The sequence below is a fragment of the Mastacembelus armatus genome, chromosome 11, assembly GCF_900324485.2.
Source record: "Mastacembelus armatus chromosome 11, fMasArm1.2, whole genome shotgun sequence".
Taxonomy (NCBI): domain Eukaryota; kingdom Metazoa; phylum Chordata; class Actinopteri; order Synbranchiformes; family Mastacembelidae; genus Mastacembelus; species Mastacembelus armatus.
In genome coordinates, this window is record NC_046643.1 from 18,911,864 (window position 1) to 18,939,215 (window position 27,352).

General features: G+C 42.0%; 1 protein-coding gene across 3 annotated transcripts in view; it reads right to left on the bottom strand.

Moving 5' to 3' along the window:
* pvrl2l (PVR cell adhesion molecule related 2 like) overlaps nucleotides 1–27,352 on the bottom strand; it is a 222,471-nt gene that overhangs the window by 118,156 nt on the left and 76,963 nt on the right. For all 3 annotated transcript variants that reach the window (XM_026299770.1, XM_026299769.1, XM_026299768.1), the window contains exons 2-4: nucleotides 13,059–13,171; nucleotides 10,917–11,160; nucleotides 2,225–2,518 (exon numbers count right to left, since the gene is read on the bottom strand). In XM_026299770.1, the coding sequence (XP_026155555.1) occupies nucleotides 2,225–2,518; nucleotides 10,917–11,160; nucleotides 13,059–13,171 (651 nt within the window). The remainder of the gene's footprint in view (nucleotides 1–2,224; nucleotides 2,519–10,916; nucleotides 11,161–13,058; nucleotides 13,172–27,352) is intronic.

Here is a 27,352-nt window from a genome sequence, read left to right on the forward strand (position 1 = left end):
GGACACCCAGCTAGCGACTGGTTTACAGCTGCTCTGTTCATCGTGTCTGTAAACTGTGGCCGAGCAGGGAGGACAACAACCCGACAGAAAGCAGGTCACATGCCTGAGTGTGGTTATACTGATGAACAAGCAGGAAGGTAAAAATAAACCGTGCCCTGTAGAAATGTTTCAATAATCTGTGTCACATCACAAACAAAAAACAAAAAGCCTATGATGTGTGTGTGTGTGTGTGTGTGTGTGTTGCTGCTGCTGATGTGGGAATCTACAGTCAAATGTCAAAAAAAATGTGCAAAACAAAACCTTTTCACCTTAAACCGCTTCCCCCTCAAAAAGCAAGGCACTCTTCTACCAGGAGGAGAAAATCTGTGAGAATCTCTCTCTTAAGAGTCTTAAAGTGAAGTCAAAGCAAGGCCGTGTGAGTGGGAAGTTAAAACAAGCACAAAACCTGAGTGACTTTCTTCCCTTTGGTGTTTTTCAGGCTGAAAAACCTAAATACAGAGAGACTGGAAGGAAAAGGAGAGAACCAGAGGGAGGGCTGCGAGGACAGACAGAGTGTCAGGGTAGTGAGAGACGGAGCAGCAGGACATGAGGGGAAGTGTGTGGTGTAATGTGTGTAAGTGTGTGTTCCTCCTAGAGTGCACTGACCTATAAAAGCTGAACTGAGCTCCACGGCAGACAGCAGACATGATCCCTCACACCATCTACAAGTTAACACATACACGGCGAGCTGCTGCAGCGCGATCGCTCGGCCTCTGTGCATCTGTTTGTGAGGACTTATCTGAGAGGTTCAGAGTTAGGAGGCTGGTGCCGCGTTAGGTTAAAGTTTCAAACTAGGTAAATGTCCTCACAAGTATAAACACATCTGCGTTGGTCTTACAGCCACAACACACCCAGTGACAGCTTGACAAGTGAGGTCTTTCAGCCTTATTCATGTGTTTCAATTAGGTGTGTTATTGTTTACAGACGCTCCCACACACACACACACACACACACACACAGAAGCTGAATTTGCTTACCAAGATCCAGAACTGCAGAATCTGTGTGTGTATTTCTAAAAAGTCAGAAAAGCCCATTTGACAGCTTGATAGGCAGGCATGACCTTGTGTGAGAGAGTTTGTGTTTTTTATTTGTATTCCTTGTTATTTCTTGCAACAGCCTGACAGGCATTTTGATGTGTGTGTGTGTATGTTGTATACGTTTGTGCAGATTATTAAAAGAGGCTGAACAAAGACAATCTCTTCCATCTTTGCAGCAAATGGCAGCGAGGTCACACAGTAGAGACGATGCTGTCAGCATCTCTAAATCTCTGTGAAGCCACTGCGAACCTGTGTAATATTTTAATCCCATGTAAATTAGAATGGAAATTAATGGATTAAATGAAAGCTGTGTGTGTGTGTGTGTGTGTGTGTGTGTGTGGGTGTGTAAACATGCAAATTTGTGATTTTCTATAACTCTGAGGACAAGGTACAACAGTCCAACTCTGCGCCAACATTTATTTTGTGCCCTTTGCGTCTGAAGCGCAGCTCTGAAAGTTCAGGTTGAGGTTTATAATTGGGCGTCACCACCATCATCTGTTTTGTCTGACAGAATCGTGGATGAATGCATTTGTCACAATCTGTGCAGAAATGAACAAATAATGAGAGGCAGTGATGAACACAGGGCAGTAACACAGTGGACTCCACCCTTCGGTTGCACAGCTAAAGCATCGCAATACACAATCCATATGAGTTTAGACTGCTGCATTTGTTCACAGGCTAACCAGGGAACTATATAACAGGATATATTATAGACACAATAACACTATGTTTTATTTGTACATTCAGAGTCTTTATGTGCAGGACTCAAGATGTGCCCTCAGATGTTACAGCAAATAGACCAGATGTCGTAGTTCTGCTGCACGCTAACATATTAAAGGATCATTATGTCGTCACTGCTACCTCACAGCTTGGATATAAACGTGGACTGTTTGTTTTTGTACTTGGCAATCTGTGGGATGTCTGTAGATTAGTGGTGAAGGGCCTGCAGGTGACTGCCAAAGTAAAGGCCTAAAGGCTCTGGGAAGACTATGATCTGTGTCTGAAGTTATTGGCAGTCGGTACTTTTGGAAACCCTCAAGGTATCTGTATCCTTAGTTGGACTCATGACAATTATCCTCCAGGACTATCCATCATTTATATATGTGTGTGTGTGTGTGTGTGTGTGTGTGTGTGTGTGTCTTCCTTACACTCCACAGAGAGCTTGACAGGGTAGACCCACGGCCGTTCCTGAGTCCTCTGGTCGACCATGCAGGTCACCTCCCTGCCGTTATCCGCCGGAGTGGGAACCAGGCGATACTCGCTGCGTACCGTCACTGTACCGTCTGGGCCGTTTGTGGTGCTGGTCGAGTGGTTGCCTCCGACTGACGCCAGCCACTTAATGGTGGCTGCTGGTTTGCCCTCTGCCGCCTCGCACTGGGCTACCACCACAGACTTAGTGCCGGCCTGGACCGTCACCACGTTGGCTGAGTTCTTAGGCTTGGCTGGAGGGGAGAGAAAAGGGGGAGGACAGAGAGGGAGACAGAAAAAGACACAGACAGAGGGCATGAGTGAGAGGGTAGAGATAGGAATCAAGACGGGACACCACAGGTGAAGAGAATAGATGAAAATAAAAAATGTCAGAAGATGGATAAAGATGGAAAAATAAAGGGCAGTGAAAAAGAGACATCAAACGTTAGGCAGAGGTGGAGAAGAGGGAAGAGGGCAGGGAGAGAGCAGCGGAGGAGGAGGTTCAATCAGTTTGTTGTGCATATACACCGAGGCATCCCACTGTGGCTGTAATGAAACTCAGAGGAGGGGCAGCCCCTCTGGTGTGACCCTGGGCCACTCAATATCAGAGAAACAGAGAGGAAAACTACAGATTGATCCCAAAAGAGCCTTAAATCATCTACATTCAGGTGTGACAGAGCATTAGTAATATTTAACTCCAAATATTTCTACCTGTCTCATCATTTAATAACAGCCTTTGTGCTCTTACACTAATCCAGAACAAAACTCATTCATCATGCTCTAAAATGATGAACCTGCCTTTGGCTTCATGACGATGCAGTTTTTGACATCAATTTTTAGTGATCTTCAGAGTCATCCATTTTTCTTACAGCTAATCCCTCAGTTGAAGGGAAAAATCAAAGCAGCGATACGCAAATCTCTGCTTTCACATTAGCTTTCTTAACTCAAACTGGACTCCTTCGATAAAGTGGCAATGTTCCATGAAAATGTGGCTCCTTTCTTAAAGAAAAGCATCCAACCTCTGACACACAACCAAAATTCTGTAAATGTCAGTGAATTCCATTATTATTAAGTGCTGCAATTTAGGTTTTTGTGCTATACCTGCGTTTTTTTTTTTTTAAATATGTCCTCGCATGCTGTCAGATGTAATTTAGTCAATTCCCTCTAAATGCCCTTCATTCTGTTGCAGGCGGTTGGATACAAAGACAGTGATGGACACACTGGAATTGAAAGATTTTACTTATCAAGAAAAAGTCAGGCAATTATTGAAAACACATGTTCTTGTCGGTGGATTGCCTGTTGCTTTATTGAAGCTACTGTGAGTGGAGAAATTGGTTTGTTTGTGTGTTCTTTGTTCGATTCTGTTCCCCTAAGGACTCAGAAAAAAATATTTGCTCTTTCATTCTAAGGGAAGGGACAAATTTATTATTTTGTTAATCTTTAAAATGAGTGATTTTCTCCCAGTCAGATTCATTTATGATAATAAGAAAAACATATGAACCAAAGACTCTAACCTCCAAATACAATATTAATAGCCTTGTCAATAGTACTAACTGGCATAAAACAAAAAAAAAAACATTAGGGCTGTGACGGACTAAAATGACATATCTGTTGTGTCATGCGTCGGTTATTTTGACATCACAGCATTAATCATGCATCAGCTGCATGTTGTTGCAGTGATTTCTCAGTTTCATGGAAGATCCACAGCATCTTTAGTCAAAATGACCAGACTTCTTTCCATTCACTATCATTATTTCTGCCTTATGTACATCCATAGGCTTAATTTGTGGATGGTGCTTTATTGTGTCGGTGTTGTTATTTTAATTGGCTTCGAAGTTGATCTTCAATCCAAACCCAAGCAGGTTTTAAAACTCTTGTATATGTTGTTCCAGACACCTGAGGTTATCTTTGACAAGAGGCGAAAGAGGAGCGGAGACAAAACAGAACAGGAAACTTAATTGATCTGGGGACTTTAACAAGATAGGGGGAATCCATCCCATATGGGTTTCGTGACACTACATCCAATTGAGCCTGCTGCTACTCCTCACATCGGTCTGAGGCTTTCTGAGTGCAGAGTAATTAGAAGGGAAGCAGGAAGTCATGCTAACAGAGCTGAATAGACACTGTACCCGCCCCCACGCCTCCTGTGGCAGTATCAACAGGCTGAATGCCAGACGCTGACAGAAAGACAGAAAAAATGCACTATGGGGATGTTTCCAAACACTGGTACTGTAACTGCATGAGGTGAGTTTGGAGCACTCAGAAAGATTAAAAGGTGAATGCATTTCTGCAGAAACCATATTCCCCACCTGCGTTCATTTCAAGGATTCAAACTGCATTTTAATGAGTGGTTTTATAACAGAAATATTTCAGTTATAAACTCCCACTCACACAAATATGATTTATACCGTAGAAACAACCTGACTTCTAGTTTTCCATTACAAACCTTCTGCCTGGGAAACTGTCCCCGTCTCTTCTGCGGGACAGACACTTGCCCTAACTTGAACCTGGGACTTTCTCTGAGACAAGTCTTTCTTTTTACCTTGGCAGCAGTCACAGCACAAGGCGACTGCACGATCGCCAGTTTGAATCTTAAACAAGTTTGAAATGTCTGCCAAGTGCCAAGATTTGTAACTGAGCGAGAAGCCGGCTGTTGCCGTATTAAGGTGGCATTCACACAGGACAGCTGACATCTGTCGCGGTCACAGAGTTTGTGTTGGAAACAGCCAGGCGTCCATTTCAATAGTGGCCCACATTATTATTTACATTTGGTCCACATTCTGTCGTGCCACACCAGCAAGACATCATCACAAATGTAACCTTCATGTGCACCAGCCCTGGACCAGGATGGAGCCAGACTACAGCTTCTTTTGAACACCCAGATCTAACCAACAGCACAAGTGGATTGTTGCTCTTGGCTGCACATTTCTTACATGTGACTTGTGAGAGGAAAGATATTTGTGGCTCTAAACTCCCTTGCCATCACCAGAACTGACCCATTTACTGCCTCAAATCAACAGAATTCGACCCAGAATCTTTCTATCTGGGTTGTGTTGCTGGATGCGGCTCTTGAATATGATTTAAAGCAAGCTGTGCAAATTGAATAAGCTGATTATGTCCATTAGCAGGTCATTTTGATCACTCTATGGATGAGGTCTACCAGATTTGGTAATCCCTTGATTTTAATTCCTGAGCCAACATGAGGTTTAAGTTTATGGGTTTTAGTAAAATGTCTTGACAACTGTTGGATGTCCCCCTGATTTTTCCTCATCACCAGGTCAAAATTTAAAGTTAATACATTCACATCAGCTTCACACTGCTGTGCCTAACTACAGTATATCTTACTGTTGTTGTTTGATCCGTCAAAAGTCAACTGTTAGGCTTCACTTTCTGAAAACCCTGACGTGACGTTTACCACAAAGGAGCTTTCTTCAGCTCCGCTGGTTCAAGCGTAGAGTGGAAACAAAATTAATTCTCTGTATCTACATCAACTAAAATATGCCACCAGTGTTCAGCTGGGTTTTAAGATAAAGGGGGCTCAGTAGGCCGTGTTGTGTAACACCTTAACTGAGACACCGTTGGATTGAGCAGAACTGGCTCATGGCACAAATCAGCGTCTCCTCCTCCTCTTCCTGTGTAAACACGGATTTATTTATTGTTGTGCCCTAATGAAGGCAGCCAACTGTTGCCACATACATTAGGAAGAAAAAACAAAAAAAAAAAAAATCAATAAAAGCTTCTGGATCTTGTTAATTTTTTTGGAATTCATGTCTCACCAGCTGCACAGGTTTGTAAACATCTTCTCTCGGCTTGACACACTGCTGCTGAATATTTCCAGACACTATTGGGAAAAACATCTGTTTGGCTTTTCTACATCTCCTCAACTGCTAACAATACATGAATATTCAAGGAGGACTAAAATAGCTTATACAACAATAATTCAGCTCTGTGTGTTGTTTTGACAGCTCATTATTGGCTGCTAGGAAGCTTGACAAAATGCATTCATTTAAGTTTGAGGCTAATTTAACTCATTTAAACTTGAGAACACCAGCTAAGTGCCTCAATTGCAACGGAATAAATCAATACATAGGGAATAAAGCGTCAATGTTAAAAGCTGCAAACATGTTATGTTGAATCCTAAACCAGCTCAGACTTGTGGCTGAACACAAATAAAAAATAAAAAAAAAAAGAGCCTGGAGGCCTCACATTTCAAGACACGTTGTGCTGCAGCAAAGCTGACTGACTCCTACCTGAGGCCAAATGTGCACTTAAAGACATTTTCTCTCTTATTGTTTTGCTTTTTTACCTGTTTACACACAACAACATTCAACATTTAGTTTTGATCTGTTAACAAACCTTCAGTGCGTGGAAAATAGTTGTGTTGAGTTTAAATATTCCATCAGCACAGAAGAATCTGCCCTTAACTGTGGTTGTTAATAACTCAGCAAGAAGTCAAGATGTTTTTACTTCATCAACATTCAGTTTGGAAACACACTCATAAATTCACTGCTAGCTGGGGTGTGCCGGAACCCAACATGACACCGAGGCTTGGCCTGAGGGATTAACTTCTATAATTTCTGTTTAACCTTTATTCATCCAGGCAAGGTTTGCTTTGCCCACATGACTCTTTTCAGAGCAAGACCCCATTTCTCACTCTTACACATGCTTTCGTCTGGGAGCTGCCCGGCACAACCATATCCTTACCGTTGTTGGCCACCGAGCAGCTGACCGGAGCTTCTGGGGTCAGTACTTTACTAAAGAATGACTGAACAGCAGATGTTGAGGATGAGGAGGAGGAGGACACGTATTCCTGTGCTCACCGGCTGGAACTAATGAATCATTTGTATGAATACACAGACTGAACAGACCGATGGTTCTGAGATGCAGAACCGTCCCACAGGTGCCATTTTCTGAGTTTAAGCAGAACACAGTTTTAGTATATGGTGCACATTTCACCAGTCAAAGCAAATGCTACACTAACAAGCTATGCATTACCATACAAAGGCTGGCAAATGTAACTACAATTTGTAAGCAACAATTATTTGTGAAACATGAGGCTGCCACCATTTGCAATCTGTGTGCAGGCAGATTGCCGTAGTGAAAGAGAGCTCTCAGTATCTTTTAGTGTGTCACAATTCCCTAAAATACTATTTTAACAACAGACACTGTGCTCATGATCAACCAGCCCCCTTCCTTCACTGAGCATAACACCACGAGACAAGTGTTTAATGTGGTCACCTGATTAATAGTCTTTGTCTGATTGACTGCCTGTTGCCTTGTTCAGTAACGTTAGTTTGCCAGGAAATAAATTTTTAGCTCCACCCACCAAGGTCAACTCCACCACTTTGAGTCATTTCTGGCTAAGAAAAAGTGTTTGCAGAATCTACAGTACAAGCTGCCACTTCTTCACTATGTCGATGCGTGGACTCCAGCCAGTAATCCTCCACTCTGCAGTCCACTCCTCTGACCTCTGGACTCTCGCCATTTGCCTCTTCAAACTCGAGACGACAACGACGATTTTTCACCGTGAGGGCTTAGACACGCTTGTAACGGGCTACTCACCCAACACAGACACTCCCTCACCTGCAGTTTTATTTCTGTACTGCTGGCTGCACTAAATCCAATAGGGTGCAATATAATTAGCCGTCATTCATTTCGTATGGTCCTCCTCCAAGACAATATGATACTGCTCACTGACAAGTGAGTGATTCTTTATTCCCAGCCTAGTAATTGGTAATCTGATTGGCTAGCAGTGGTGCTATATTCAATAATTTCTAATACGATCGGCTGTCAGGATTATGTATTCATACTTAAATACGTTCTGATACGATTGGGGTGCTGGTGGTTCTATATCCAATAAGACATAATATGATTGGTTGCCAGCAGCTTTAGATTCAATAAGATCTAATGTGATTGGTTCATATGGATTCCATATCCAAGTAAAGTGTGACCATCTTCCAGTGACTTTGAGTTAGTCACTTTGCCAATTGCATTTCCATAGACCCGGATCTGTCCCAGAGAGCTTGGCACTGCTGCATCCCCAAACAAAAGGCGAGTCAGTGAGCTTTCCAGCAGGTATTTCCCAGTCTACCTCTGCTTTGTGCCAGCAGCAGGAGTTTAGGAGGCTTAGCCCACATCCATCTGCGAGCCCGCCAGAATATCTCTTCATGTTTTCTCTGCATGACAGCCAACTTCTGCATCTCCTCTGTGTTGTCTTCTGTGTGACAGAAGCTTCCAGAGTGGATTTGGTATTGTTTTGTGAACATTTACTTAGAAAAACTACTGGGAAAACTATTACTGGCCAGCTGGGAGAACACATGAAAGGAGCTGTAAAGCATTTCTTTCTATAAACTATGCTGGCTGCAACGCTGTAATGATTTTTTTTAAAAACTATTTCCTGCTTATTATACAACATCTCCATAATAATTTACAGAAGAGTATGTGTACTGTCTTCACGCAGAACAGAAAGAATAACCAGACCTACATTTGTGACAGCAGTATATTAACTATGTATGTGTCTTTTTTCATTTCATTGTACTTGCCCAAATACAACATATGCTGAAAATGCACCCTTTCTATAAGACTCCCACGATCTCACACATCTCACACTGACAAATAAAATCCATACAATAGAAAAGGACTCACACAGACTGTATTCAACTGTGATGAGTGTGAGTTCTAAATGCAGTGTCTCACTTTAACGTGGATCATCTCAGACCTTTCCCTGAGCCTACCATTATATGACAGGAGTGCCGAATCTATGAGCTCTTTATCACATGAGCACTGGAGCTACAGGCCATATACTGTAAGCACAGCTCTTCCATATAGTGAGCAAGGGAACTGTTATTATTCACGTTTGGTCATGAAGGCTCCTCGGTGCTGTTATATACAAGAGAAAGACACAAGACATCTCTTTCCTTTGTAAGGGGAGTGCAAATGGGAGGACATGTGGGTGGATGAAAAACACCAGCTGTCTCCGATTACAAACAGGATGTGTCCCCTGCTAATAGCAACTAAACATCCAGTCAGTTTCAAAAATCAAGACACTGAGGTAACTTTAAGCGGTTCTCCAGATTTCCCATTCTCGTCTGTACTTGCTAAGCGTTTGCAGCTGATGAATGGGAACAAAGCTGTGCCAAAACTAAAAGCTAGCAGGTGTGTAGAGTGTCTTACCACTTGTTAATGATATATTTTATGACTTAATGTATCATAAGAGCAGGGATTTTCAAAAACTGAGTCTGCTCAAACAAAACTAAGACAACTGCACCCCCAACACCACCCCAGGCCACATATCAAACTACAATTTCCATAATTCAGTGGCTTTTGCAAATGTAGACAGGAAGCAAAAACCTTGCCTTGAAACTAAAGAGTAACTCTAATCGGCCTCATATTTTCACCTGTATTATTTGCACACTTTGGAAATTTGGCACCATCGTGAATTAGCTGTTAGTTATTCCTGCTTACTTTGCACCCACGGGCGTAGACAACTAGTCTTGGATTATCTTCACTGTGGGACAACACGAAGGTAGAAGGAGCATCTTTTTTCCCCAATTTAAAAGACATTTAATAGACATGAGGCTGCAGTTGGACATTGGACATAATGACATCTTTGGAAAGTGCAAGTCACTCTGCATCTAACAATGTGTGAATAATAGATGTGATTCAGGCACCATCACATTCGGTAGCTGAAATCCTGAGAGAGAAATGCCAAGTGAATGTTTGCACGCACAAGAAAAATGTGAACACAAGGATATGACAAGATAATGTTCACTGCCTTCTCCTGTTCATCACAACAAGAGTTCAGTGGCTTTTCCACAGTGTGGAAGGGAAAAAAGGCATCATACCAAAAAAGGTATATAAAAAGGGATCATCGCTTCTTATTATTAAATCTGATGTTGCTTAATGATTCTGAATGAGCTGACTAAGCAATCAAATAAATCCACATTACCTCCAAAATACATTAGTACCAGCCATTTAAATGAACCTAATCTCCTTATGCATTGTACATAAACCAATTTACGCCTATGTAAACCCATTACTAAACGTGAGCTTCATTTGTCCCTGCAATTACTACAACCAGGCTATCGTATTGCTAATGTACTAATATCATTATAATTACACTGCCGTGCAAAAGCAAAATTCAGTTACGTCGAGCGCAAAAGTAACTCAAAGACACATTGGTTCAACCTAAAGAGTGAGGTCTGGAATTAAGACTCGTACTTTATCTCAGTCTGCAGACTGACCACTTGTCAAATCACACCTAAAAGGCTGATACTTAACATGTAGTGCCATGTCTGAATCACAATCTTCCTCACCCATCGTCCTTGTTTTTCATTCTGCATCTATCCAAGATACACCCTGAGAATACTTTCCAAATGCTTTAAATTGCTTCTTCTTAGACTTTGGGTCCGATGGGAACCTCTTTTATAGAAAGCAGTGATAAGCAGATGGCTGGGGAGGCGCTTGTCAAGGCTGATGTAGCAGAACAGCTTTTGAAAGCCTGTTTCAAGCCTGGCTCTCTTTTGCAGAAAAGTGGAAATACTGTTGACTTTCTGATGATCCAGGCCCTCACATGTGAGGATCAAAGGTTCATATCTGAAGTATACAAATATTCTCTTAATAAATTTACGTGTGATGTATATTTTTACTCACCAAGCATGACGAGGGTGGTCGTCCCCTGTTCGTTTCCAGAAGGATAGGTGGCGTACTCGCAGGTGTAGCGGCCGGCATCGGACATTCTTAGGTTTGAAATTTTAATGGACGGGTTCTCCAGAGTGTTGTGGAGGAAGGAAACTCGGTCTTTGAAAGACAAGTTGGGGAAACTCTGCCCGTAGATGGGATGGTACACAGCAATGTTGTCCCTTTGGCCATCAGTGGGCTCCCATATCCAAGACACCTGGGGAAAAGGGAGTTTGTGAAAACCAGTGGTTATAGTGTGTCCAGGTGTTTCACTTTCCATTCACATCAGGGCTAACAAGATTTCTGAGCAGTAAGCATCTCTTTCCAGCAGGTTAATGAAGAGCTGTTGGCCCCCTGAGACCACTGCACCTACTCCACATCCCTCCACCCCCAAGTCCTTAAAGCTGTGCTGGTCTATCTTCTGTAAAACTAGAAATAATTTCACTTCTAAAATATCAAACTCAATTAAAGCTGTCTGACTAAGGAGCCAAAAATCTATTAGGAGATGAAATTAAAGGTCTCTTAGATTTGCAAACACTCTGAAGGACCCGCTGCCATCTTAAAGAACGACTGATATTACAGGCTTTTCTTCTTCTTCTTCTTTCTGATATGTGAAAGATATTGATGTCTCTTATGGCAGCATGGGACTCTACTGTGAGCGAGAGCAGTGTGATGTTGTACCAAATTGATTTTCTATTCTTTACTGTGGCAGTGTCAAATGCAAAGCCCTGGCCAAAGTGATAGGCCCAGGAAGGAAGGGGAATAAAGTTCATCAATACACATTTAGCAAACAACTATTACATTTGTGACATCTAGAGGAAAAGAAAGCAAGAAAGCAGAGGAGGTTGAAGGTCGCGGAGAGGAAGACGGATTGTAACCCAGATGTCAGAACAAATTAGTGGATGCAACTCCCTAGTTAGCCGTAGACTGTGGGGATCAGCGGGCAATTTATCCTGTCTGCAATTTTAGTTTTTATATGTGAACAAATTGACTATTGATTCTATCCACAACTCAGAGGAAGACAGATCACGCCAGGATCAAATTGAACCAGCGAACCACTGGTAGTATTTTGCTTTAGTCTGCTTGGCCTGTGACGGTGCGTCAGAGCAGTTCAGGTGGTGTCAGTTAAGTTGTCATCTGGAGCCAGATAAAATAAATTGACTTTAAAAAATAGTCAGCGGTTTGATCATCATTGTGTTGTGTGTGCTTGGCCTTTCCATCTGGTAAGAATAAGTTAAAGTGTGTCACTCTGGGATGAAAAAATATCTCTAACTAAATATTTAAATACTGCTCAAATAGTGATTTTTCTCCTGCTGAGTTACATGTCACAGCCACAGAGCAGAATAACACTTCACTTTAACATGTTGGGTCACGTGTTTGTTTGCTGTCTCGCTGGGAGCTTCATATCTGTGTGCTTAGCAGATATACAGCAGTGGTCCAGGATATGTTTAGCTTATCTTCAAACAAAAACTAGAAACAGAAGGAAACAGCTGAATAATTACTGTTTAACAGGTTGTGTTAGTTTGCAGGATAAATAAATAAATACAGCAAACAAACAAATGTGGCTTTTCTTCAGAGCAGCCAGCATCTTTACTACAAGGGCTGGACTGGCTGGACGTCACTATCAGCAGGCAATGATCCTCTTGTGTACATTTTGGTAAGTTGGATCATTGAACCTCCAGAAGTCAAACAAAGTGTTAAACTATTTGGTAGCAGCAGTAGGACAAAGGATCCAGTCCTGGACCTGCACCCACATCAGCTGTCCACATATGCAACATAAGAAGAAAGCATCTCTTCTCCTGGACTGTTTAACTTCGACTAATCTGATCTTCAGGTTCATGTTCTGTGTAGTTCTGGTTAAGAAACGCTTCTTGGCAGGAGCTGTGAGTTAGTGTTAAACCACCTGACTCTGTAAAACCAGTGGATATGAATAGTTTAACTGGGCATGTTTGCATAAAAAAAGGATTATGGGAGAATCAACTTTTATGACCTTCAAATTGTCAAGTGAATTCACTCCATTAGACATGAGACCACCTTGTCAGTCCTACTTTGACATTTTGAGCTTCTGTCCCTCCAAACACACTCAAACCACATTGTTGTCTTTCATCTTCCCACCTGTGTGAGTTTGGTCCGGCCTCCCCTATCGACGAATTCGCAGTGGAGATCGACAGACTCCGTGGGGTATGCCTCCAGCTTCTCATCGACTCGCACCTTCTGAGCCCCTGTATCTGCAGGCAGACAAAGGGGAGACACAGGGAAGGGATGATTATGCAACCATCCACAAAACAAATATCATTTGAATAATTCAACATGTTTGTTTGAATTGCAACTAAAAGCTGAACTCGAACGAACAGAGACTAAAAGGGAGACAGTGAAGACAGGGAACACTGGCAGCAATGAAGTATTAAAGTATTTCATTATGAAGCTGGTGTTATTTAAATGAATTTGCTGTGATTGATAGTTTTTACTTCCCACACGCTCCGTTTCTGTCAGGGAGGAGGATCAACATCTTAAATGTGCTCAAGACTATTTAAAACTAGACTACAGAGAAGTATGATGGAAACAGATACAGGGAGACAATTAAGATGGAGACAGCGAGAGGAAAAAAAAAAAAGAGTCGAGTTCATTAAAGAGAAGGAAAAAATTCTGAATCATGACGCCTTGATAATACGCCTCAGGCCGAGTCTTAGCCGGCTTCCTCCAGCTAGGCCCTCCTCATTACAGCAAAGCTCGTCTACCAGGAGGTATCGCTAGGGGGCGGGCCCGGAGGAAGACAGAGCAGCAGCTTCTTTAATCGGTTTGAAATCCAGCGGAAGGCACCTGTGACATGAAAATCAGGGTTGAGAGAGCGTGGCAGGTCAGCCAGGCCAGGACAGGTTCCCCAAAAACAAGCTGGGCGAGATGCACCGTCCATTCTCACTTAGAGATGAAAGGTCAGAGCCACGTAGTGTTTCAACAGCTGCCGACCTGCAGGCTGAGTTTAAATTGGACAAGTGAAATGAGTTTTCTTAACAATCTTCTCTTATTCTGCAATCAACTGTGGCTCAACCGTGTGTAGTAGTCTGAGGCCCAAATCAGAAGTTGCTAGACTTCTTTTGAACCTATGCTTTCCATTTCAGCTTTTGTTAAAAAACGCCACTGTCCTGCTGTGATACCCTATTTTTTCCCCCCCAAACAAGAATGAGTGTTGCTACCGATTCTGTCATGTTCTTGCATTCAAATACGCTCCAGGCTTCCACTGAGTTTGAGATGAACAAAACCGTTGTAGCAGAAAATACATCTGAGGTGGAAATTTGAACTATTTTGCATGTGAAAGCAGCAGGACACCACGAGCAGGGGACACTGTGCTGAACAACAGAACCACAGAAGCACTTCTGTCAGGTTTTAGGTGTGTAAGCTTTGTCTTGTTTTGTCCCACCTTGTGAAAAATGTGTTCATTAAAAGCACTTCAGCTGCTGACATGAATTGTCCTTGCCTCTTAGCAATGGCTCTTTTATTTGGATTACTTGTCAACAAGCAGCTCTCAGCCACTGAGACAAATTACTGCAGTAGTGCGTTGTTACAAAAAAAAAAAATATATATATATATATAATATATAACCAACTAATTACAGCTGCTGTATTAAATTTCTTGAGATTAATTAACTTTAATAAACCTGTAATCCTTGTAATCATTATAGGGACACAGGAGAAAATGGCTCAATATATATATATATATTAAAAATATAAATGTATGGGATCAGAGAGCAAAGCTGAGAACTTCTAATCCTTTGTTAATGCAAGTCCAGTATCTCAATGTGCCTGGCAGCTTCCACATACAGGCGTCAAATGACATTTTCACAAATCTGATTGTTCATGCTTTGGAATCGAGTCACTGCACCACAATGAGCCTCATCAAACCTCTTGACGCTCACTTTAGTATCTCAAACATATGACATTGCTGTTCTTTTTTCTGCTCTTCCTCTGCTCGCCCTGTTCCCTTAACTGCTCTCTGGCTGACACTCATGGAGGGACTCAAACTCCTGCCATGAACCCCCTGCTGACCAGGGATCAAATCCTACCAAGGTCTTTGCTCCTCCACCTCCCCTGACTCTCTGCCCTCTCAGCCAGCCTCTGTTCCTGTAAAGATAAAATTCTTGTGGGGAAACAGCCTCTCACTCTCTCCACAAGAAAAACGGGATAAGCACTCGTTAGCCACTAGTTAGCCCCGGGTGGTTCCACTGAAAAAGCCTCTTAGTGTGTGAGGGATTGATTAGGACAATATGTTACATGCCACAGCATGGAGGTGAATGGGCTGGCTGGGACTTAGCCTGCAAATCAGCTGTAAAACACAGACACACTAACAAAGGGTGGGAAGTGTGTGTGAGCTTGATGGGGCACTTGGGTTATTTGGATTTACAGTGTGCATGGCTCCACGTGTCCCCCAATGTGTGCGGGAATGGGTTTTGTTTATTCTCAACTTGATGTGTGTGTGTGTCGATATTGTGCATATGACTGTGTGAGTGTGTGTGTGTGTGCATAATCAGAGCATCTCATTGCAGTCTATGTGCATGTGAGACTGATGCAGTCATTCATTCAATTCTCTACCCTGAGGGAGACAATGGGCTGTCAAATCAGTTATCCATTTTCACTGTAAGACAGACACACACACAGATGTAGACATGCACACACACACACACACACACACACACACACACATACACATTCAAAACACACAAATGTGAAACAATAAGAATTAGTGCATTCATCATTATTTGTATTCACGTCCATCACATTCATCTCTCAAATTAATTTCCCCTAATTAAACACGTCGACACACAACTCAGACTCTCAAAACAAAGACAAAATGCAAAAATACACACATGGCAGACCCTAAAGCCATGAATCATGTAAAGTAGTTATTCACACTGTTCACTGACATCTCTAATGTAGAGCAGGAGAAAAGAAAAGAAAAAGAAGAAGGGAAAGAAAAATGGGCTGGTTAAAGATTAAAGAGCTAAATAGTAAACGAGAAAAGTGAGGAAGCGCATGAAAGCTGGAGAAACTGAAAAAATGATTGAGAAGTATAAATGCAAAATAAATAAAGTAACAAAGAAAGTTAGGAAGAAGACTGATAAAAGTGAGTGAAGCAGAGAGATGGAAGACGATGGAGCTGGGGGGGTGAGGCTGAGCAGGGACTAAAAACCAGATACAGTGGAAAGAAGGGACACAAAGAGCCAGACTCCAAAATCCGTTAGAGACTGGACTGTCTTGCCTCAAACGGACCTACATGTCCTACTCAGTGAGTGCTGTTTTGGTTAACACCTCTGAAGTAATACTTTACTCCAGTGACATTATCCTCACACATGTCTATGAAACACTACGGCTCCTAAATTAGCTGCAAACATGCTCTAAACAAAACTACACGTGATTCAAACCAGGTTTTTACTGCTCGTGATTCCGGCTACTGGTGGTTCTGAGCTAAGATAGAACTGCTGGGATCTGAAAATGTAGCAGCCCCTCTAAAAATAGGATCAGACAGGTTGTATACAGACTGAGAATACTGCTGATCTTAGTGTTGTAAACATTTATACCAATTACAGACCGACATCAAGCTGTTTCTATAGGGCAAGACATATATCAGTCCTGATGCCAAACACCAATAATGAACGTTGGGGGAAAGAAATTTGAGTTTTTTCTCTCAGACACACACACACACACACACACATTTGAGAACCCTGTAGACCCCAAAGTTCATTGATAAGGAAAAATGAATACCTACATTTTCCTCCTGCTTATTGATTCACACTCAAGTCCAGTTATATAATTCTCCCCGACTTCAGTGAAGCACTGCCAATTGCTGCAGACGATTATCGGGGACAGGCGTTCTGCCCTGTGAATTCACATGTAATTGCTGACTATAGTTATGGTCTTTATTTTCCCAGAAGAACACCACACACAAACTGGTCCTGCCATCAGGGAAATTGTTGTCAATGCACCACTACAACCCTTATCTTTTCAATCGCTTCCATTATTTGCCTGCAACCCCAATGATCCACAATTTGCTGTTGAAGTCACTGTGGATTGGAGCATCAGCTTAACGTAAATGGAAAGCTAAAGAGGGTAGGCGGTTAAATGAATGGCCAAACTCTGCTTCTCTCCCAATGCACCAGAGAGATGAATCACAGTTAATTGACATTTAGAGGCTTGTGGCATTTGCCTGTTTATGTGGAGCTTCCCCATATAGACGGGCACATGGCGTAAGCGTGAGGAATGTCCTGATGGAGTAGACGCTCAGTCACATTAACATCCAAATCGCATACTTATAGAAGGCAGTGAACCAGAGCTGTTTTGTTTTGGGCTTTTTTTTTTTTTTGTCAGCCCGTCATGATGTCAGTTATGTCAGATTGTATCTGGGTGATTGCCAACAGCTGTCAAACGCTAAAATGAAAAGAATGAACAGATTTGAAAAGCTAAAGCTGCTGCATGGAGAATTATTTTAACATAAGAATGAATGATGGATTTTATTTATTTACTTGGTCTGTTCACTGTATAATTTTCACAAGTTCTCGATTTGATATATTTATTGTTGAATAAAATAAGTGTTTGAGAGATTATTTATTTCCAGTGAAATGCAATGGGGTTAGACTGTCCACACCGCAGCTTAATTAATGTCTTCACACCTGTCTCGGAAAAGAAATGAGCACTTTCAGTGTAAAAGAGTATTAGTGGTGTGTTTCTTTTCAAATCGAGGTCTTTTATTTTGATACAGAAACAGGACTCATGCAAATCATACTGTAAATCCTTAAAGAAAAACCTCCGTCGGGGCAGAACCTGCAGCTACATAGGGCTAACAGTGTGATCACTTCATTTGTCCGTCCTCCAGCTCAGGTACAAACACAGGTTGATGGATGACGTACCGTCTTTTGTGGACAGACGGCTGTTCACAGCACCGAGCAATCAAGCATAAATTAAGCCCGAGGCTTCTAATATGATAGAGACGGTAACAAGGCATGGAAGATGTTTGAAAGATTCATGCAGTGAATATTTTAATCCAAAGTACTTGGCACTTTGTATCTTGTATCTAGCCCTGCAGTAAATTTATTTTTCCACTAAGCCCTCACTATCACCAAGCTGTCAGGGTGATGCACCATCCTGTCCCTGGTGGTTGAAGAGTGATGATCAGGGGCCCACTAGGGGATTTCTCTGGAGTGGGGAGGGAAGGCTGGATACTGTATTCCACCGATCAACAAATGGCTATATCATCATCCAGCTGCCGGCCCAGAACAAACAGGGCCCCCCTTAGGGTCTGGAAGCAGCTAAGGAAGGGACCAACCACAGGGTCTGTCCTCTCCTGTCTGGGTCTGGGGGCGACTAAGCTGGGCTAGGATCGATCACCGGTCACTCACTTTAAAAACAGATATAAAACACTGTTTACTTTTTAATTGAATCATTTTAACCTTTCTCACCATCTGACTTACCCGTGACTCACTTAAACTCATTTCATTTCAACTTTCTGGAAGTAGTTGTCTTAAGAAAAGCTGTTTAAGCCGTGTGTCTTTTCATTTAACCCTGGACATCATGAGTAATTCAGGTTTATGGTACTTGGCATCAGTCACCGCAGGTTCTGATGAACGTCAAACACAGCACAGTCGCTAAAAAGGTCAACACCCATTCAAATCTGATGTCGATGACACTCGTACATGCAAAACAAAAAACAGACATAATTCTTCAATTGTGATGTGGAAGGGGAGAAGCAGGGGGAGGGCTGGCGTTGAGTGACTGTCTCATCCACCACACACTGGGGAGCTGAATTAGCGGTAATTGGCATTTGACAGCTCATAATCATGGCATTTTGCGCTGGCTTTTCAGTAACAGGACACTGATCAACAATGTGGTGCAGGGAGAGGAAAGAGAAGATTAGTTGTCACGGGGACGGCTTTGCTTTCACACACACACATACACACACACAAACACACACACATCTGCTGTTAGCTGTGAAAGGCTCCTGGCATTTGTATGTGTGTGAGGATTTTCTTTTACCGCAAAGATGCTAGCACAGCTAAAATTAATTCCAAAAGGAGATATCCACCAATTGAAATATAAATCACACCAAATCAAGGCTGACAAAAACTCTCTAATTTTGTGCTACCATGATTCATTTCCAAAAAATGGCATTATTCCTCGTATTGCATCTCATTCTGTAAATGTCCATATTTTCTGGTACAAAATTGAAGCTAATTATTGTGGTAGTTGAAAGATATTGAATGATCCCTTTGTTGTGGCTGCTCTTTCATGTTAAGAGATTGTGAATGACAAACTTGAGCAGGAAAGCAGGGGCACCTTTATTTAACAATCGAAACCTAAATAAACAGTAATAAGCTGTGATTAAAAACCACAGTTGGCATGTTTGTCCTGTAGTGAAACGTTCACAGCCTGGATATAAAAAAAAAAAAGGCTTATCCCGCTATAAAGCAACCGTCAGCATCAAATGAAAGCAAATATTCTTTAATCATTGCACATATTAGATACTTTAGGTCCTTTCTTTTGAAAACTAAGACTGGATCATCCATGAGATATTAAACTGAGTACAATATTTCAATATAAAATGGATGTAAGAAAAGGGCAAGTGACTGCAATGTAAACTGAATTATTTAAATTTGGTGCAAAAAAAAAAAAAAAAAGCATAATGTTTTCACATTATTGCAGACATTGTTGTCTCATCACACATCAGTGACCCTGAAATAACTAACTGGCACTGATCGCTCCAGGCTTTGCTGGATTAGATATAGCTCTTACAGCAAATGTGATGAAAGTGCACATCGTTGAAATTTAAATGGAAAACGGGGGAAGGCAGTCGCAGCTGGAGGCATCCTCAACAATCTCTGCAAATGTGTAACTGCAGCTTTGTTGATAAATGATCTGTGTGATTAGCTCCCAGATGTGATTTCAAAGAGACTGTTCTATGCTTCCTCTGGATTTCACAAGTGGAAAAGAGTTTGGAAACGCCGAAATGATGAAACAGACCACCAAGCACATCCCAAGTGATAGAGCAGGTCTCTGAGTGTATTCATGAACACAGAAGTGACATCTTGACTTTCATTACTTACATTCAGATACTTAGGGAAAGGGTGGAGAGAGCTCTGACTTTGTAAAGCTCTAAATTTACCTAACACAATGTTTCTGCTTCAAGTCACATTTTTGAAATCACACAGAAATATCATTTTTAGCACATTTCACTCAGTGTGTTTTATTTCCCAGCAGGAAGGGATCACTGCAAAGTAGAAATTAATTGGATTCGAGTTAGAGAAAGAAAACTGGTTTTATTTGAAAGGAATGAAGTTTTTTTTTGTTTTTTTTTTATTAAGAATGCAATGGTTTTATATTTTGAATTCTCTAATAATTTGCAGTAAGTATATCCAGTGCACTCAAAGGATTCACAGCCACCTTCACTTCTTTTTTTCTTAGGTTGCAGCCTGATACTACAATTGATGAAATACACTCAGTGTCACATAATGACAAAGTGAAAACTGAATTGAAGAAATGTCTTTCAATTATTTACATAGAAAAAACTGAAATACCACATTTCCATAATTATTCAGCCCCTTTAGTCAGTACTTAGTTGAAGCTTTTGGCAGCAATTTCAGTCTTTTTGGGTATAATGCAACAAGCTTTGCACACTTGGACTGGAGGATTTTCAGTCATTCTTCTTTGTAAATCCTCTATTCTCTATTTTCTCTCCAGAGATGTTGGACAGGTTTCAAGTCAGGGCTCTGGCTGGGCCACTCCAGGACATTCACAGAGTTGTCCCTAAGCCATCCCTGTGTTGTCTTGGCTGTGTGTGAACCTTCGGCCCAGTCTGAGGTCCTGAGCGCTGGGGAACAGGTTTTCATCGATCTCTGTACTTCGCTCTTGGTTTCATCAGACCAGACAATCTTGTTCCTCACAGTCCGAGAGTCCTTCAGGTGCTTTTTTTTTTTTTTTTTGCAAACTCCAAGCAGCTTTCATGTGTTTTGCACTCAGAGGCTTCGTCTGGCCACTCTGCCATAAAGCCCAGATCAGTGAAGGCTGCAGTGATGGTTGTCCTCCTGAAACTCAGTCAGAGTGACCATCAGGTTCTTGGTCTCCTCTCCTACTAAGGCCCTTCTCACACGAATGCTCAGTTTGGCTGGGCGACCAGCTCTTGGAAGAGTCCTGGTTGTGCTAACTTCTTCCATCTGAGTATTATGGAGGCCACGGTGCTCCTGGGAACCTTCAGTGCAGCAGAATTTTTTCTGTAGTCTTCCCCAGCTCTGTGTCCATCAACTGTCATCATGTGGCACTGAGTGTAGATTAATGAGATGAAAATGGATTTAAACAATTGTAGTATCAGGCTGCAACATAACAAAACTGAAAAAGTGAAGGCAGTCTGAATCCTTTCTGAATGCACTGTAGGTAATACAATAATTATTTTGGGCATTAATTGTCAAATAACTGTGATAGACTGAGCTAAAAAGCTAAAAAGTAAGTTTTAATTTCAGTGTAACATTAAAGTGCAGCTGGCAGCTCTGATAATTGGCATGTTTACACTATGGGTGGCTTTTCAGTGGTACCATGTTGTCAGCTGACAACCTGTTTTGTTTTTTTTTTTTGTTTTTAATGAAGGGCTGCATAATCCCCTGTGCACTGAGAAACCGATATGACCAATGGGCTTATGAAACCCTTTGAAAATCCCTCTGCATTATCACCAACATTCACAGTGGACTAGCTCACAGATTCGTGCTGCTACACTTTTCTGAAAAGTTGGTATTTTGCAGATGTAAAGCATTCACTCACCCGTATGATTAGGCGATGCTGTAATTGCTGTATGAGTGGGTGCACGTGTGTGTGTGTGTGTGTGTGTGTGTGAGATCTGACTCTAGTAATTAGGATTTGACATTAAATGACTTTACTGTATATTTATGTCTGTAATCAAATTTTACTGTCCTTTTGATGATGGATGTAAAAAGACTTTCCCATTCAAACCTGCACCTTTGCACCATCAAGAGGCTGATAAGGTCCATGATACTTCACACAAAAGCCATTGTTATCATAATGAATAGGTGGTAGATATGCAATTTAGTTACACTGTACAAATTATAGGGAACCTTAGGGTAGATAGCTTTCAGCTCCTACTTACTGAGCTATATAATCTATGCATCTTTCATAGAAATTAGCACCTAAAAGTCAAAACAGACAGGTGCAATCTATAGTGTCAGGATGTTACTTGCTTGTGCAAAATACTCAGCTGCATTGTAAAAAGTGAGTGTCTACAAGCATGTACTGCTCCATTTCTGTGCATCAAACCACTGTTTTCACAGGAAAAACGCTTTGTTGCACCAGCTTTGGGTGTAGCTGCTACCTTGATATTTCTATCACTCACTTGTGATATTTGTCATGGGATATACTGTAGGTGTCATTTCTCTCTCTCTCTATAGTCAATCCTACTGCTAAAGACAAAAGCTTAGAGTATATGTGTCTTTTTCTATCTTCTATATACACAGATTAACTGTAAAGCCTTTTGAGATTTAGTTTGTAAGCACCAAACATAAATTTCACTCATGTACATACAAGCACTTTGGATTTGAGCACTTCCTACAGTAGCACAGCAAAAACACCTGATGAATAAAGAACAACAGAGGATTTTTCTCCCTCTGAGTTTAGACACATGTCATCACAGACCCAACAGGACACATGATGTTGGACAGCACCTGCTCAGCGTGTTGGTCTTCACAAAAAGCAGGATTATGGAGTTAACTGGATATCTTTGATGAGCTAAACCCAGAACTCCCTTCAAAGCTGGAGCAGGGTCTGATGTTCAAGGGAGCTGTTCTGGGTGTTACATGCTGTCCAGATAACTTTGTAATCCTGCTTTGTGAGAAAGGCCCCTGGACAGGGTGGAAATTTGTGGAAAAAGTGAACAAGAGATGTTATTTCTTTCTTCAACAAATCCAGCCCAAAGCTGCTCAGAGGACACTGGTGTAAAACTGCAACTCTTGTTCACCGGTGTGAATCTATGGAACTGAGAACATTTAAGACCTTTTTCTGGGTAAACCAAAGACAAAAGTTCAACAGCGTGTGTTTGCACATGTTTTCTCGGGTGTTCTTCCTGCGTATTGTTACCAAGAGACATCCCTGAGTTTCTAATCTACAAACAAAGCTTTCCCACTGCAGGCTGCGTTTACATTAAATAACAAGAGCACCAAGAGCAGTGCTGGAGTAAAGAACAGCAGGTTCAATCTTTCTGGTCTCTGTTTTCAAAAGGCCTACCTTTGCTGCTCGGGCTCTGGGCCCCACACAAATAAAACTAAAGCCATGCATCCACTGTGAACAGGACAGGAAGGACATGACACATTCAGGAGCAAATAAACGAAGCAATTTCCACAGAGTTTACTCAAAGTAGATTGACTGTGCTGCTTTTCCTGGAGGACGGAGGGTTGTAGAGGGGAAAAAGCAGAGCATGATGCTGTCTGTAGTGCACGTCGCATTAAATGACACATCTCTGTCGTATCTTAACAAAACAATGGATCCACAGTACCCGTCTCAATTGTTCCGTACTTTCTTTCATGTGCAGCCGTTTCTTTTCAAGCCCCTGCCTTGTTGATCAAGGCTGCGGGGCTCTCCTCGGAGTTTCAATGAAGTGTCTGCCTTCCCTATCTGATGTTCTTCCATTGCTCAATACTCTTACATTCTGCTGTGCAGATCAAAGCCGGGCGAGGGATTCATCAAAAGGAATTATTCAAAAAAAAAAAAAAAAAAAAAAATGAAGAGGATCAAGATTTAAGGGATGCAGCTCTGAGCAAATAAGATGGTTATCTAATATTGGTGGAAAGGCCACGAATAGGTAAAGTGGACACAATGGGCATAAAATAGGGAACACATATTCGGTATATCTGAAGTTGTTATTCCTAGTTGAATCAGACAGAAATACATTAGATTACATGCTACACCATGAAACCCACTCAATAGTCCAAAAACTTCTGTAACAGCTCTGCTACCGTCACTGCTAGTCATCATATGCTTATGTTACCTTAAATTTAAGGAAACTGGCTGATTAATGAAACCAGGAAGTGAAGACCACTGCTCTCACCTGTAATATCATCTGCAAAGTCATCACAGGATGTAGCAAAGGTTTCTGAATAAGCTTCTGCAACCTTTATCCATCACGCCAACCCAACACTTTAGGGAGTGCTGAGCATTGTCAGAATTGTGCATTACTTCTCTGTAAGTCAACTAAATGCTTTGTTCATTAATTGATTCCATGTGAATATGGATGCAGAGTGCTTGAATGTTCGCCAGGCTCCTCCTGGCACAGTGGTTCCTTCTAAAAGCAACAACCAGGATCTATTTTCTGGTCACTATTTTTGGTCAGGTCTCTCTTCGGCCGCCTGCCGAGCTCTGGATGAGAGGATGCTATCCAAGTACATACAGTGCCAGTCTCTGAAATTATATCCACCCACACCACAATCAGGTGTGCTCAGTGGCACTGTTAGAAGCCCATTAGCAATTACTTACATGAAACTGCCTCCTCTTCTGCTGTATGATCTGTTTTAACTCTCATGTGCAAAACTAAAAGGGTTTATTACACAAAGTAACCTGGTTTGTTGGTGTATGTGGCTTTGTGTGTGCGTGGCACCTGCAATCTCATATTTGTTCGTATTGTCACACTTCCACATCCAAGTCAGAGACTGTTTGATGTTGCCTTGCTTATCTCGACTATGTACACTTCACAGAAGGTAATTAAAAACCATCTCTGTATCATAAGGGTCCACTTGTCAATCTGGCCTGTGCATAATGCAGCAAGTAACAGGTATTTGAGTAGAAGTCTGGACCTACAGCAGGTGATGAGTCTGAGCCTTGCCAGTCTGTAAAAAGCCCAAACTGAAGCCACGTCGCTCCCAAATGAAGTCATAAGTATGAACATGGTTCTAGTTCCAGCAGAGGGATTTTTAATTACCTATTATAGGAAGAAACCAAGAACCTGGAAACATTTAACGTTTTCCAAGCAACACAAATTCGTCAGAAAACCTGAACTAGTTTTTAAATCAGGTTTCACAGATTAAATCTGTCTTTAACCTATCTCTTCCAAAAATCCACTCGTGACTCATCAGTCTTGGGTGTGCTGAGACTGTGAATCACTGAACTAGACGAGTGGATTCCAACAATAGGGGTGGATTTGGCTCATTTCATTTCAAAGCAACGCGGGTCCATTTTAACAAGCACTCTTCAATAAAACACTAAGACGAGAGTAATGTGGCCAGCCAAGCACTGAACCCTAATTACTGATATTTTCTGCCAGAACGAGAAGCAAGTGGCAAATAACCGGATTACAAAGCTGAACACAAATTAATAAGGGAAGATCAGGAGACGAACGGCATGGATCTGGGATAGGAGGGGGACTTGGGCTGAATATGCACAAAAAACAACCAGGAAAACATTAACAGAAATTAAATTAGTGGTTGTAAAATAGTGCTCACAGATCACTGGAGGCCTTGAAGTGGTTCCAGGGAATCCCCAACAAACAGAGTGACAGTTTAATATCTTTTGCTATGTAAATGTTCACAACTCACATTTGGGAGCACTTGAATGTTTACTACATGTTTCTGTGTCAGCAAGCCAGGAGCGAAATAGCATCTCATTGGTCTCAGCTGGGATCCATGTCTTTTTATAATTATCAGGTATTTACCATCAAAGACTCATATTTGCCTTCAGTAATAAATCAGTTGGTAAAAACCAAAGCTCCCTCTTCATACAGCAGGTTTATGCTCACTGCAGATGTTCATAGCTGCTTCTAAGCGAGAGCATGTCTGAGAAGAAGTAAACTCTTGGTCTTCAGGTTGTGGAAGAAGAAAGGTAGAGGAGGACCCATAGAGAAAAATCCTCCTGACCTCACATGCATCACCAATGTGAACAAAAGATAAGTTCATAAAGGAGCAGCACACCCCCCTGGGACACATTATTAAGGCGAGTAATGAGCAGCACAGACAGAACAACAGGAAGTACAGTGGCATGGGGAGCTGAATAAAACAAAAGCAAGAACAGTGGTACAGGAAATACCTCTGCTCGGTAGCACGACAACTAAACTGTGATATGAAAGACAGACGGACGAGGGGAAAACAGCAGAACAAAGTGGAGAGAGGAGTGTTGGAAATGCAAAAAAGGAAAAGACAGACAGAAAAACAGAGTTGGTGCTCTTTGTGTTCTGAAATGAAGAGAAATGAGCAAATATGGATGCAGGCCTAGAGGAGGGAGGGCAGAACACTGTGTACCAGGACATTATAATCTAAAATTACACAGGACGCAATCTCTCCTCGTTCCCTGCTACAATTCAATTCATCCCCTGAATTCCTATTTGTCTCTCGCCTGCTCTCCTACAACTGAACCCCCCCACCCTCAGTGCAGTGATGACAGCTCTACCATATTAAGAGTGTGAGAACTGCTGTGACTGGGCATCTGCAGGTGGTGTGTGTGCATATGTGTGTGTGTATATGTGACCTCTCTGAATCTATTATCTCTGCAGGTATCGCCATCACATCCAACAGTGGTGCAGGCTGGCCAATGGCTGCCAACACAGGCTGGCTATTGTGCTATTGTGTGTGTGAGTGTGTGTCTTTGATCCCTGGCTGTCCTTGCTATGCCCCCATCTCTCTCTCTCTCTGGTGTAAACACACATACGCCACACACTGGGCAGCCTGTTGTTGCCGGTAACACACACACGCGCACACACACGCACACACACACACACACGCACACACACGCACGCACACACACACACACACACACACACACACACACACACACAGTGAGAGCCCCCAGCTGTTTTCAGTCCCACTCCTGTCGACCTGACAGACACTAAGCAGACTGATCTCCTTGTCAGCCTCTCCTTCTCCCCCCCCCTGCCCTCCGACTGACTCCATCCCCTCTGCCATCTCTTTACGTCCTTTTCCATCTTCCTCTCTTGCATTCCTCTGGCCTCCTGCAACTGTTTTGTGTCTATCTCCCTCTCCATCCTCCCACACACATTTCTCTCTCTGTCACCTCCTGCAGACCGTCACTCTCACGTCTGTGCTGTTCTATACAGAAGGAAAAATAAACTTTAAACACTTTACCTGAGGAATTAAACTAGAAGGAATATAAAGTAAACCTCTGTATGAGAAACACAAAATCAACTTTGCAGTAACTTGATAATGTTTATCACGTTGACCAGCTTAGTATAATGTGGTGAATACAATGCATTTGCTAATCTCCATATAAAATAGTGCAGGTGAGACTCATGGACATGTTGGAGTGTTCAGCTGAAGGGGGGTCCTAAAAGTCAGGCCAAAACCAAAGTTTGAAGTATACTAATACCACATGTCATGGTAATCCATCAAACAGTTGTAGAGACACTTCACTTAAAAGTAGAGATTACAA